The 14,755-nt window shown below is 44.0% G+C and overlaps 1 protein-coding gene across 5 annotated transcripts in view; it reads left to right on the forward strand.

Moving 5' to 3' along the window:
* JMJD1C (jumonji domain containing 1C) overlaps positions 1-11,001 on the forward strand; it is a 158,683-nt gene extending 147,682 nt beyond the window's left edge. For all 5 annotated transcript variants that reach the window (XM_058028794.1, XM_058028795.1, XM_058028796.1 and 2 more), the window contains 5 exons: positions 861-983; positions 2,011-2,150; positions 4,374-4,550; positions 9,636-9,767; positions 10,101-11,001. In XM_058028794.1, the coding sequence (XP_057884777.1) occupies positions 861-983; positions 2,011-2,150; positions 4,374-4,550; positions 9,636-9,767; positions 10,101-10,190 (662 nt within the window). In that variant the 3' untranslated portion in view covers positions 10,191-11,001. The remainder of the gene's footprint in view (positions 1-860; positions 984-2,010; positions 2,151-4,373; positions 4,551-9,635; positions 9,768-10,100) is intronic.
* The last annotated feature ends 3,754 nt before the right edge of the window (positions 11,002-14,755 follow it).

The raw sequence follows: 14,755 nt of genomic DNA on the forward strand, positions 1-14,755 counted from the left end.
GACAAAATACTTCATGAAATATCATTGTATTAATAATTCTGGTCATAAACTAATCTCATCATATTTCTCATAATTTATTTTGTGTGCTGTACACTCAAAAACCTGTTTAGAAAAGGTAATTCCCACAGACACTTTCTGTTTGCTCCTTCTTTTGCAAAGAATTGTGTTCAATTCTGTTTTACAAATAGGACAAGAAATGAGTAGTAATTTGTGACACAATGGTTTTGATTTTAAAAGTTCTCCAAATATCCTGTGAAAGAAGCATATTAACAATAGTGATAATGGCATGGGTCTGAGAACTGAGTCATTAATGCCACTCTGAGGTATTAATGCCACTCTGCTCTAAGGCTGTGTTCCAGAATGTCCTTTTGACTTAAAAATGTTCATTTCCACTTCTTAAAACTAAAATTAATTTTCCTCTTTGGGCATAATTTTGATTAAGGACTCTCTTACAGCCAGACATAAAAGTGACAGATTTGATAACCTTGTGTATTCATTGTGCCTGTATTGCCTTTGATAACCTTGTGTATTCATTGCCCTGAACAACCTGAAGGGTTGAAGAGGAATGGAACATAGTGGTCAGGAAATGTCCCTGACTACTCTGCTGGAACATTTTGTTCTGTGTGTAGAGACAGGTACCTGGGCTAAGAGAGAATCTCAAGGACTCTGTTAAAAAGTAATGTTTTCTTATTTAGCAGAAAACATTGGTATCACCTTGTTTAGCAGGTGAACCAAAAACATGTTTTTAATTTGTCTGTCTCAGTGATGCCAAGTATACTTCAGAAATTTCTTCACTGTTGTTACATGTTCTGATTTGAATATGCAATACAAACAAATCTTAATTTTATCTTGTAACATAGGTGTGGCTGCTACTAAAGACCATGACATAGGAACCACAAATCTCCATATTGAAGTTTCTGATGTCGTGAACATCCTTGTTTATGTTGGCATAGCCAAAGGAAATGGAGTACTTTCCAAATCAGGTAATGTGAACCTCACTCACTGTAGGAGGTGTAGAGGGACTGAATGTTCTGCCCCTTCTAAAATTGACACTCTTCTTTGGAAGGCAGGTCCATAAGAACCTGCTTGCAGCTGGGTGATTCTTTGTTCCAAGGGTTTGCACACACATCAGTTCTCTATAAAATACACTGCAGTTCATGAATTATGAAATGGTATTTCAAACTCTTTCCACTTTTTTTGCCATTGCATATAATTGATGCACCATTGCTGTTCTGGGGCTAGCATAGCTAATGGAAGTGCAGGGTGAAGGATTTTCTCTGGAAGCTGTGCTGGTTCTAACAATTATGTCAGGATGATGTATTTGCCAAACCTTCTGTTTATGCTGCTTCTTCTGGATGCATTGTGCTTACTCTATTGAATTTGGGCTGTAATGTAATTTTTCAGCACTGGAGAGCTTAAATTGGTGTATGTTAGTTGTCTCTATGAGGTTTATTGCTTATGTGAAACAGTCTTTAAATCACTGAAATAGTTTTGTTTCTTTGCCCTTTTTCTTTTGTCCTCTTATTCCATAATCAGCAAATGTAGATTTTGGGTGTGACTAATAGAGCTGCAGTAAGGTTTGTGTGTCATTTGCTTTGTTTTCACTTGTGTATGCATGGAGTTAATAGCAGCAAACTTGAGCATCCTGGGAGAGCTCTGGCTGCAACAACAGCATGCTATACACTGCTTGTGCTGACTGCAGGAAAACACCTTTTTCATCTTTTCGTTTTTGGTACCAGCCCTGCTTGTTTATGTCAGGTAGGAGATTGTGTTCTGTGGAAGTCAGGAAACGTGAAAAAGTTCAAAAATTAAAGGTATTTTTAAGGTACCCACAGCATTTGTGTTCTGGTAATGAGTTACAGACACTGAACAGCAAGATCACCTGGTGGCTTCTGTTGTATTCAGCAAACTTCCATCTGCTCAATCTCACACAAGAATTTTGCAAAGATATTTAGTTTCTCCATTTTTCTCTCCTTCTCACATTTAAAGAATATTTTTGTTGAACCTTAGGAGTTTTGAAGAAGTTGGAAGAGGAAGATTTGGATGACCTTTTAAGGAAGAGGTTGAAAGATTCCAGTGAATTACCTGGTGCTTTGTGGCACATTTATGCTGGCAAAGATGCTGACAAGATACGAGAGTTTCTGCAAAAGGTTAGCTTTATTACACATCATTTATAAATATAACCTAAGTAATTGGTCAATCAAAAGGGACTGGCAAAAACCACAAACCTCACCTCAGTGTTAGAGAAGGGAGGAAGGCAAAATTATTTCCTTGAATAGCACATAAAATAAACTATACTTGACCTGCTGCACCACCAACAAATAAAGGATGTAACATGTAAAGTTTGTAAGAGTGACAGGTGGCCTGTAACTGAAGGCTTAGGAGGGCATGGAGATCTGCTCTTGCCCTGTTGCCCTGCTCTAATACAGAAGATAATTTGTGGGATGGTGTTTTTCTGTCACTGATCCATTATTGTATTATTGCTGCTGAATTTTTGGTGGATTTTCCCATGCCAAATCCCCTGGCCTCACCACCCATGGGCACCAGTCTTTGCCAGGACTGTCACATCAGCCAGCACAGGACCGTGGCTGGGCTCTTGGTGAAGGTGGAAGCAGTGGGAGAACATCCCCAGGGTCAGCAAACTTAACCTGGCTGTGCTGCAGATCATCCTCCAGTGGCTTGTGGTGATCAGAACTCAGAGCCACATCAGAACCTTTCCAGTTGTTCCCTAGGATTATCTGTTAGTGCATTAATTGTAGGGATCCCATCTTGGAAGCAGTGTTCTGTGCCCTGCCCTTAGCACATTTTGTGCTCTGGAAGGTGGCCTTGATAGAAGACACAGAAATACCAAAGTATCACTGAAGTGATTGCTTGAGAAAATGTCTTTACTGTCCTCTTCTGTGAGGAGAGATCAGATGAGTGTTAACTGCTGCAGCAAAGGGGTCCATAAACAAACTCGAGGCCAAGGGCTCTGCTGTGAGCAGGGGGAGCCCAAGAAATTCAGCACTGAAGATTCCCTTTGACAATAAAGCAGTGTCTGTACCAGGCCAGCTGTCCTCCAGTGACTCAAACATTTGCTCTTTGGCAGACTGAGCTGTGGGGAAAAATGGGCACTGGTAAGTAAAACAAAGCTAATTCCAGGAGATTAGGAATTATTCAGCAAGACTTTTTGTTCATTCAGAAAGTAGGTGCTCATAAATGAGATGGTGGCTTTTCAGTTCAAAAAAGAGAGTTGTGAATAAAGTCATGAATGCAAAGGAATAGGTGGACATAGAGAGGAAGTGCTGAATATTCCCTCAGAGCACTTTTGAAACTATAGAGAATAGCTGTGAAAATATTTGAGCAACAGGTTTAAACCAGCCCCATTTAGGATGCTGTGAAAAGAAGTTTGTCACTTGCTACCACAGTCAGCCCTGGTATCCCAAGTGAGTTGTGTGCCACCATGTATTTTAGGAGTGGTGGTATTTGGGAAGTACTGAATTGGAGATTATTGATGAGTAATCATTGGGACCACTTTGCTGCTGCTAAGATATAAAATCTCAGAATCTTGTTAGAAGGGTGATAATACAGAGAGTTTCAAGTTCTGCATCACATAATCACATTCATTTAATAAAATAAAAAAACCCCTCTTTTTCTAATGAGATACTTGTTTCATGACTCATGACAGGTGGTTTAGGTCTGTGTTCTTTATATGTAATAATTTTTTTCTTTTTCAGTGACTAGGATTGATTTAGTAGCAGTTGATTAAGAGTAATATTTGTTCCCCTGTGGTTCACTTGATGAGAAATGGTTGTGCCATTTCATTTACTGATGTCAGGAAGTATTTTTGTGTTCATCATTTTTTCTTAATACCTTCATAGGGGTGGTAGGAAAGCAGCTTCTTATCCCAGCGTGGCTGAGGTTGGAATTGGGACCCTTGAGGTCCCTTCTGTCCAGCCCTGTGCTCAAGCAGAGGCACCTGGAGCAGGTTTCCCAGGACTACAACCTTTGGCTTTATTGGCTGCTTTTTTCCTGAGCTAAGGTGGTGATGTTGTGTGTCTGTGTCAGAACTGAAGCATTGGCAGCACAGCAACTCCTGAGCTCAGATTTTATTTTCTGCATGAAAGAAGTCACACAGAGAGCATGTTGCTTATTAATAGATTATTGTGCTGAGTTCTTTAAAACTCTGCACTTTGGAGTGAGAGTGTTGCAGATGTCCTCAGTTCAGTGAGACCTCCCAGATCCTTCAGGGTTGTTTTGAATCCCTAGCCAGACCTCTTGTTTGGTATTGGGAACTGAGTGACATTGCTTGGCAAGGTGGGCATACATAAAATTGATCAGCTAAAGGTTTGGTTCTTTTGGAAGTTATTTGGGATGTTTTCTGTACTTAACAGATAGCAAAGGAGCAAGGCCTGGAGGTTTTACCAGAGCACGATCCAATCCGTGATCAGAGTTGGTATGTGAACAAAAAACTTCGCCAAAGACTTTTTGAAGAATATGGAGTAAAAACCTGCACAGTTATTCAGTTCCTTGGTGATGCTATTATTCTACCAGCAGGAGCACTTCATCAGGTAATGTACATTCAGTTAATGACGTGCAAAATTAATAAATTTTTTCCAAAGGCATGGATACATCTGTGCTCAGTTACATTTAATTGTTTTATTAGTGTCTGTTAGCTTGGAGGAATGTAAAATAAGATAATCTGCTGGTGTAGCTAACATACAGCAAATGGAATGGCTTAACTATTAGTTGTTTTTTTGCTTTACAATTACAAATGAACAGACCATTATTAACCATTGTTTTCCCCTTTTCATTTCTGTAGCAAATTTCTAAACAAATTGAGTATAGTTATGGCAGAGTCAGGTTAGTAATTTTCTTCTTCTAAGCCAGCAGTTAACCTGATTGAGGAGGGGCAGGGAGAGCAGCTTGAGCAGGTATGGATGGTAAGCACCTGGATGTCAGGTGTCATTGTTTCTGTCTTTAGCTATAGGAGAATTGTAGTGGGTGTTCTGGTGTTTCTGTAACAGAAATTTGGTTGTTTTCCCATGCCAAATGTGAGTTCCTTTTAACCTAGAAGGCACATCAATCACCAGAAGTCATCATACAGAGTAAGTTGTCTCTTACTCTGAGAAGGAGTGATCCCACCTTGGCAGCAGCTGGGCTGATCCAGTGTGTAGTTGGGTAGGAAAGGTACTGCCAGTGGGGCAGTTCTGGAGTAGCAGGATGAATTTTATTAGTCAGCCTCAGTTGCCCCCTGGCATAAAAGCTTCGTTACTGCCTTTAGGCCTTTTTTCCCCCTCACAGCCTGTAAACTGCTGCTCTTTGGTGAAAAGAGGAAGAAAGCTCAGTTGTTTAGGTGAGATTTTTAGGCCCTTCTAGATTTATTTCTTTCCTGCTTCAGCAGGAGGTGGAGCTTACTGGCTTGGCAGCTGTCAGGCACCACTAATGAGGTCCTTGACTGTCAAGGAATGAGGAGCCATCCCCACCCTGCAGTTGGTTGCAAACCATTGTGATGTGAAGATCTATCACTGATCTCCCTGTGGGTTCAAGTGAGGCCAAGGCTTTCTGAAGAAGGTGCTGTTTGGTTTCCAATCTGCAGATCAGCTTCCTGCAGAGAGGAAGCAATGGCTCACCATGTCCTGTGGCCAGGGCAGTGGGGTTTAGTGGGGTTTCCTCTGTGAAAAACTGATGGGGTGTAGTGATGGCAGGGGTCATGTCCCTGCTCTGTCTCTGGCTGTGTCTGTTGTGGGGCATTGAAAGCAGCTGGTACCACACCTGGACTAGGCTCCTCCTCATCCCACTGCCTTTCTGCATGGGTTGGACATGGTGGTACATAGCTCTGGATGGTCTGTGTGGGTTTGTTCTCTGGCACAGCAAAGACCCAGACAGCCCCAAACAGACCTTGCTGACCCAAATCTAGGGAGTTGTAGTTTGCCTTCCCCCATACAGTGATTCAGGGCTTGATGTTGTTCCACAAATGTGGAGGAACATCTGACATTGCTGCTCTTCTTGGCTCCTGTTAGGCTAAAGAAGTTGCACTCCCAGAGTCATGTATTGCATCCTCCAGCAGCCTTACTCTGATCCCATGAAACAGGAGAGATACATCCCAGATAGGAGAGTGTATGGGAACCCAGGGGAAATAACAAATGTCCTGGGAAATCTGTTCTGTATAGCATGTGCCATTATATAAAGGCATACAGAATATAAAACATGAAGTAGTGGGACTGTTCCAGTCTTCCCTCTACTTTATATGTGTAAGGACCAAAAATAAGACCACTCTTATCTTTATCTCCTTGGCTTTAAACTGCAGATTGTGTTTGAAGTGGTAATGTTGTAGCTTCTGGCACCAAGGAGTTAATAACATGGTGTTTTTAAACCTTGGTGGGTGAAGCTGAGAACCTTTTCATCTTCAGTAAGAAGTTCCTGTGAATCTGCCACGTAGGAGGAAATAAAAGCATCGTGTTCTTTCATGTATGTGCATAGTGCTCTCTGCAGAGATGCGTAAATACTGACCTTAGGGATCAGCACCAGCACTTCAGAGATACAAAGCACGTTTAAAAACTGAAAAATAAGTCTGCACAAGAGTACATACCATGTTAAGTTTACACATTAAGTGTTTCAGATTTGCATGCACATTATGAACCTTTTAATTATTAAAACTGGGTAAAAGTTGATGCTAAATTAGGTGGTAAATTATCATTTTTATTTGCTCATGAGTAATGTCGTGGAGCAGAAGGAATCAGACTGAGGGCTGGAGCTGGGGAGCCTGGCTGCCTGTGGTCACTGCATAAGTGTAGTTCTGACTCTTCCATTCTGAGCCCAGTTAGGATTGTTGGCACACTGCTGCTTCTGACGTGCTGGTCTAGAATTTACTGCCCTAACATGGAGGAGGTTCTGTGTATTTCTTCTGTTTATTGTTTTTCCACCTCCATCCCTCCCTCCGGTTCTGTGGACTCACGTCTGGCTTTTTAAAGCTTATTCTTTACATTTCATGGCAGCATGTAGCATTCCTCTTGCTTCCCAGCTTTCTCCCCCTCCCTGTGTACTTGCAGACAGCAGTCACATTCTTCTTGTGATGCCTGCAGCAGGCAAAGTCAGACTGTTCCCGGTGGGAGGGGAGGGACAGCCTCTCCTGTGAGCTGTGACAGGCAGGGCAGCCTTGTCTGTTCCTCTTGTGGAGGGAATTGCTCTCTCAGAAGGAGAATCCAGAAATAGATACAGTGTTGGATCAGTCACCTCTGCAGCTGCTCCCCGAATGCTCTGTGAGGGGCATCTCCTTTCCTCTTGCCTGTGCAGGCTGGGGGCTCAGCAGTGTCCCTGGTTGCTGATGGCTGGGCCTTTGTTTGTACCCCTGTGGCACTTGTGACTGGGAGCCCCTGAGCTCTCCTTGCAACTCCCCCAGCTAAAAAAGTGTGTTGGTACTGTTCTTTTGAAAGATTCACTCTTCCTGCTGCTCCACTGTGGGTTATGCTGCATCATAGGCATCTCTAGAGATGGCCTCCCTGGTTTTAACTTGGTAGCTCCAAATTGGTAAAATACTTGAACTAAAAAAAAAAAAAGCTAGAAATACTGGAGTCAGTAATTGAAATGTGGTGTTCAGGCACCCTGCAAAACTTGCTCATAGTGGAACAAGTTATTATAATGTTGTTTTTTATAGAGGCATTATCTTGATTTAACAGCAGGATTATGTATTGTACAATAACACGCTCGGAGGCAATGTGACATCCTGGCAACGCTCCCATAAGGAGTGTAGGATAAAGGTCTGGGCGTCGCACACGCAGAGCTCTGCGAGCTCAGCCTTGCAGGAAGTGGCTGATCCTGTGGCCATCAGGATGGCTGGGTGGCCCTTTCTTCCCTGCCCACTCCCCTTCCCCTGTCCCAGCCCAGGTCTGGGGCTTTTCCAGCCTCCCGGGCCCTGCTGGAAGCGCCGGCGCTGCGTGGGCCGGGTGTGGAGCTGTTCTCAGTTCAGCTGGAAGTGGCACAGGCGTGGGAGTGCTGCACTCCTCGCCCCACAAACCTCAGGGGAATCGTTGCTAAACGTTTCTGTGTGTGTGTCACTGCATCAGCTTGTGTTAGAAATATTATAAATAGAACTGCCTGGGGCTGTCAGCAGGGCATTCCCATGCTGAGCACCAGAGCAGCCGGGTAAAATCTGTCCCCGCAAACTTTCACACGGATAAGACAGGCCCTGGAAGGGAGGGAAGAGCAGACTTCAGGCACAGCAGAATTAAAGGTCTGAGGGGAAACAAATGTTTGCTGTTCTGCAATGGAGGGAGAAATAGGGAGTCAGTGAAACCTTGTCTTAGTGAGGAGAAAGTGAATGAGTGCTGTGGGATTTGCATGGGCTGGCAAGGAAACCAGGGGCAGGCAGAGACTTGAAAGAGGTGGGAAGCCTGGGAGGGAGGGGAGGGCGCTGGAGCTGCACAAGGCAGAGGTGCCTCACCCCAGGCTCTAGGAAATTCCCTGAGTGCTGGTGGGAGCCTCATGCTGGCACTTCTGCAGCTGCTGCCTCTCTCCTGGCTTTCTGCTGTTTGCAGATTGCGTGGCATCAACATACCCTCCTCGTGTCCAGAATTAGTTGTGTTTTGATGAATTCTCAGGAGGGACCAGCACTGCTTTGTCCTTGATGATGATGTTGAGCCATCAAAAACCCCATGTGCAACATGACTGCTGAGCTGAGCTGGGGGTCACCTGCTGGGATTTCAGCTGTAGCAGGGGGACTGCTGTGTAAAATCAGACTCGGGCAGTGGTTTTGAAGAAGAAAGAATTTTTTTAAATTAAGTCCTGTGTCCTCAACTGTGTAGACCCCAGTGGTTTCTCTGAATGTCAGGTAAAATAATGGAATTTTTAGAGTACGCATTTAGAAACTCCAGATTTTGCTAGGTTTCTCTTGAAAATACACAGATCTCTGATATCAGTCCTGAGCAGGGTGGGATGGGGTGTTTGCTGGAATGACTGAGGCTCTGCCTCCCTGCCCCCAGGCTTTGGGAATTCAAACTGTTGCACAGCTTCTGAGGAGCTGTTGGTGTTCGGGGAAAAGAGGATTTTGACTGCTGAATTACAAATTACAGTGTAATTTGTAAGGGTTTAGGGGTGAAAACACAAATGGTTCTGAAGGGGGTGAACTGGAGTTGGTGGTTGGGTCACAACGAGGAAGCAATTTGTCCTCCAGGCAGGACCTGGGTGGCAGGAGATGGTGTCTGTTCCTCAGTAGTTGTCTCATGTCAGTAAGAAGAAATGTTCAGAGAAAGAAGAAAAGTGCTCTTTTCCCCCTGCTTCTCAGCCTCCCCTTTCTCTGTTCATGGTTGTTTCTTTCAAGTATCTCCACTGGCAGTTCCTTTTCCATGAAGGTGGCAGCTTGCAGTGTGTGTGCGGGTCCTGCAGGGCAGCTCCCGCCTCCGTGGGGCTGGGCAGGCTGAGTGCAGCTGCTGAGGGAGGAACAAGGCCTCAGTGTGGGATTAATGCTGAGCACAGGCAGCTGTGCAGCCTTCAGGGGATAAGGCAGACACACACAATTGCTCTCTACCTGTAAAGGTGCCCGGTAGTGCCATAAGGCTCTGGGTAAGGCATCTCAAGGCCCACTCTTTCCTCAGGTACCTCTGCCAAAGAATAACCCCACATACTAATGATCAGTCTCTTTCTGTTGTTTTGGATAGGTGCAAAATTTTCACAGCTGCGTTCAAGTAACGGAAGACTTTGTGTCTCCAGAACATCTTGTACAGTCATTCCACCTAACGCAGGAGCTGAGGCTGTCAAAGGAAGAAATCAATTATGATGATAAACTGCAGGTAGGAAATGAATGCTGCTCTGGAAGGGGCTGGGAAGGCAGGGTGTGCTCGGGCTCATTGAAATGCTGAGCAGTGCGTGGAGCTACTTCCTTGCTGCTGTTCACACAGAATAACAATGAGCAGCAGCATGAATGCCAGGGCTGTAAATGACTCTCCCTTGAGCTGCTGGCTTTATTTCACATTACATTCTAAAATGTGTAAAAAGCTGTTCCTTTTGCACGGGCTGGATGAAGCCTTTCTTTTCTCCATCCACTAAGCTTAGGGCTCAGTCCTAAACTTTGCAGAGTTCCTCAGGTCATAGTCCTTACTGATATCTGTCCCATGTTCTTGCAGGTTAAAAATATCTTGTATCACGCAGTTAAAGAAATGGTGAGAGCTTTGAAGATTCACGAAGGTGAAATGGAAGATATGGAGGAGAACTGAGCACACTGCTATTTGGAGGTAGCATCACCCAGAGGTTATTTCACCTGATCTGTGAACAGTAAACACACTAATTTAAGCTTCACAAACCATCAGTGCCAAGAAAACACAGTCATCATATTTACTTGTTAATGACACTGCAATGGTAGAGCTTCATATCACAGCCACTGTGATTCCATGTTCCACTTGCAAACAGTTGAGCAGCGTTCTGCTGTCTGTATTATAATGTACATGAAGTTTGTGAAATGTCAAAGATTTAAGATGATGTATTTATTTTTGGAAAAAACAACAAAATTCTATGCTATATTGTTGATCAAATGTAAATGTGACTTGTACAGTTTGCTAAAATAATTCAGATCTTTTTCACTACATTGAGACAGTTACTGTGAGAGTAGGACACAAACACCAGCTATTGCCTGCATTTGGGATCTTGCTGAGTCCGCACAGCAGTCATGTCATATTCTGAAAATTACTGCCAAATAATTGTAAACTTTGTAAAATATAAAGTATATAAAGTAGATATTAAATACAGACACTTCAGTATTTTATTGAAGCTATTCAGTGTACAATTAAACGTTTTCAAAAGGTGTAATTTATTTAAAAATTGTCTCATTTTGGTAAAATTTATGTGAACTTTTAAAGCTTAAATATTAAACTTAATATGCTATGTAAATATATACATATATACATTCAATGATGTATTTTTTTAAAACATTGGCTTGCTTTAATTTGTTAAAAGTGCAAGTGTTACACATGCTTTGTACATTGAAGTTGAAAGGGGTTTTACATTTTCCATTAAAATGACTTTGTCAGACGTGGCGGTGTGGCTTTGTTTGTTCGCTGCTGCCCCCTGCGGGCCGCGGCCGGCACTGCCGGGGGAGCCCTGCTTCTGTGCAAGGGTCATTTCCTAACGACTCGCCTTTGGTCCTTAGGGAATACTACAAAATAATGGATGTCTTTAATTTTATTTATTTATTTAATAATGATAAAGGTTAGCAGTGGAGCATTCTTCTAGGTTTTGGAGTGAGTTTGAAAAGCTTCACAAGAAGTGTGCTTTAAGTTATTAAAACTATTCAGATATTTAGACTGATTATCAAATGTTAAACAGAGCCAATGGCCAGCTCGTGAGGTGTCCAAAAGGGGATAGTAATTATCCTGGTTACAGCAATGACCCTGGTTGCTGCTTCCAGTCTGACACATCTTACTGGGTTTGGGGTCACCAAAAACCCCAAATCCCCTGTAAATTACCTTTGAAAATAATAAAGCACAAAAGCAATTCCTCACTCCAAAAGTCAAAATATTTAGTTGGCTTGAAAACTTGAAATTTATCAAGTTGCATACCAGGGAGTTAATGGTGCTGCACTTAGCAAATGCTTCTCAGCTTTGTACTCTGTTCCATCCATTATCATCTTTATTCTTCCCTGCAGCATTAGAGCACTGACTGAAAGTGGAAGATTTGCCAGTGTACATTTGCTTAATGAGAAGTGGACTCTAGTTGTACATACTTTTATTTTTAAAGTTCAAGATACATAAATATTATAAGTATTTCCTTCTTCAATTGAGTTTTTTTTTTCACATGCCATACAAGTTATGAAATTATGGTTCCTGCTGCAGAGTCCCATTCCCCTTGGTTCTTTTCCTGCAGCCAAGAGCAGTTGCTGGGCCTGGGCCAGGGCTTGGTGTCCCAAATTTTCACATTGCCACGCCTGCCCTGGCCACAGCCTTGGGTTTTCTCCTCTGCCTGTTCTCCAGTGCCTGTACAGCTGACAGCACTTGTGCTCGAGGGCTGAGCTTTGGTACCACCCTTTGGGCCCCACTGACAGCTGCCCTGCCACCCCAGGGTGCTCAGAGACCTGGGCAGGGATCCCTGGCACCTGCCTGTCAGGCTGAAGTGTTCTTCGCTCCTTAAAGGAACTGGAAGAGTGACTAAACAGTGCCAGAAGTTGTTGAAGTTCACAGGTACTCCAAATACCACCAAAAGACACAAAAAAGTTGTTTAAGTAGTTGGTGTAGCACATTCTGCTTACTCAGTCCTTCAGGTTTCTGGCTCTGTCACAGTGAAGCCAAGCTCCCCTGCAGGGAATGGGAGCAGGGAGTGGGGCTGGTGTTGGGCTTGTGACTCAGCATGACCAGAGGTGTTCACAGCTGAGCTCTGACACCAGAGGGGTTTGTGGGAAGCTCTTTTGTTCTCAGTTTTTCCCTCTTGACCGTTTCCCATGTTCTGTGATGTGTTTCTGGGCATGTTTTTCCCATCTTCCTTTGCTGAAGACTCTTGGGGGATTTTCTGCTCTACAATCTCAACTATTTTAATACAGCCAGAAGTATTCAGTGAGATCAGCTGAAGCTGTTGGGGTGCAGGAATGCTGTCAGCTGCTAGAACATTGATATGAAATACTGTGTGTCATCTTTTGTCACCTTCCTGTTGAGCACAAGCTCTGTCTTTGTCTGCTTTGCTCTCCATGAAACTCCTCCTCCTTTCTCCTTTCCTGTCATTTGAAAGATCACACCTCAGGAGTCAGCAAAACTGTGAGCCCTGCTCCCCACACCCCTTTCCCTCTTCCAGCTCCTTATCATATCTCCATCCTCAGCACTGCTGTACAGTAAATGGCCACAGCAGTTTCTTCCCAGTTGGAACTGCAGAGGTACCTAATGAAGATTAGGTTTTTAGCAAAGAACAAAGCAGGGCTGTGATGACCTGAAGTTTTTCAGCACAGATGGCTGCTGCATTTATGGTTTAGCAGAAACAGAAATTGCTGGCAGGGAAATGGTGGTCCCTGTTAGGGAGGTCACACAGAGGGGTTTAGAACAGTCTGATTTGCAAATCTATTTATTCTACTCCAGCTTCATGCAAGTTGCTCAGATCTCTGTGTGTAAGCCAGCCCCCATCTGATCAGCCCTACGTTCTCATGCTCCCTGACCTTTTTGGTAGGTGGTAATTTTGTTTGTACCCTCTCCCGTGACATCCTGTCAAGTCCTCTTCTGCTCTCACAGCTGACAGCCTTCCCTGCCCCGTGCCTGTAACTGGGAATTTCCCTTCCTTCCTCCTTCCACAGCCACCACTGCCTGTTGTGCTGCTTTCCAGAGCAGGATGTTTGTGCTCTCCCCCACATCCTGCTGGATGAGCTGCCTCACCCTGTTGAGATTCCTGGAGTTGTTCTCTGCTGTGCTTTCCCCTGTTCAGCCGCAGCTTTGTTCCAAACAGTGTCAGCTCTGGCCCGTGCTTGAAGGCAGGAGCGCAGTGCCTGTCCCGCGGTGTCCCCGTGCTCCGTGTGCCCAGCGCTGGGGGCGGTCCCTGCCCGCAGGGCACCTCCGCCTCCTGCTCCTCCATCGCGGCAGGGTGGCCAGGAAGCTGCCCCAGGAGCAATGCCCTGCGGCTCAGCAGCACACACACACCAACCTCTGGGCTCCTTTCGTTTGTTCTCACCGGTTTTGAAAAGGAAGTCACCGTCTATAAATAGCTGCTAGGAAAGTCTTGCCTCATAGCAAACTGAAGATGTGATTCACCTGATGTGTTGTGGCAAATAGCTGCATTTTAAACAAGGGCCTTTCTAAAGGTAAGTGGTGGACTGAGGGATTTTTGCTGTTATGTTTCAAGGTGAACATTTTTGGTACCTTCCAAACATACCAAGGCTCTATACTCTTGTCCCAGGTGCCTGTTTCCTCTGACAGTCCCTGGGTCTGTGCTACCTTAGTGAAAATAGAGAGTAGGGTTTAGTAGCTCTGAGGCAGGAAATCCTGTATTTTCACAGCTCTAAGGACGTCATATTGTTTGATCTCAATAATACCTTAAGTCCTGCAGCAAATGGACCTGAGGGAACACTTCAAATGATTACAAGACAAAAACCCTGAGCAAGCTGAAATTACTTTTGGTAAAACAAACGAGGAAAAAAAGAAGGTGGAGGAAAAGATGTCCATAGCTCTTGATTCTTTAGGGAACAATGAACTTTTTATACAATTGAACTTCACAGTCCTCGTACTCAGGCAGGAAGTTGTGGCAAATAATGTCCAGCCTGTACCTGACTGCTCTGATTGCTGTGGAACAGTTTGATTTTGTTTTCTGCTATTTTGGCCCAGCTCAGTACAGGATGTTATTAGCTGTTGTGGCTGTATTTGTTTTTGTCCATGTACAGAGCTGGACTGGAAGGGGTCTCAAAAGATCCAACCTTTTGTGGGAAAGAGAGTCTAGATGAGGTGTAGCTCCTGTCACTGAAAGCAGTCATCAGGAACTGCAGATGGCTGAAGAGCTGCTGCTGAAAGGACAGTAGGAAGGAGTTCACTACCAGAGTTCCTGAACATGAAAATGCTCTCAGAGGAAGCAGTCACAAAATCCCTTTTCTCCCTTTTAATAAAAGCAAAATGTAAAACCCATCATGTCTGTATTTTGGGTTTAGCCATCATTTTAAGTAGCAACTGGTAGTGGTGAAGTCTGCACAATTTTATTCTCAGGAGACTCCACATTGCTTCCCAGTAGCCTTTCTTTGGTTTCTCTTTCTGTGGTGATACAGCCAGAGATTGGATAATTACAGTTTCTTTCGGCATAGCATATGTTGGCAATATTCAACGGGGCC

Source organism: Melospiza georgiana, chromosome 8, assembly GCF_028018845.1.
Source record: "Melospiza georgiana isolate bMelGeo1 chromosome 8, bMelGeo1.pri, whole genome shotgun sequence".
Taxonomy (NCBI): domain Eukaryota; kingdom Metazoa; phylum Chordata; class Aves; order Passeriformes; family Passerellidae; genus Melospiza; species Melospiza georgiana.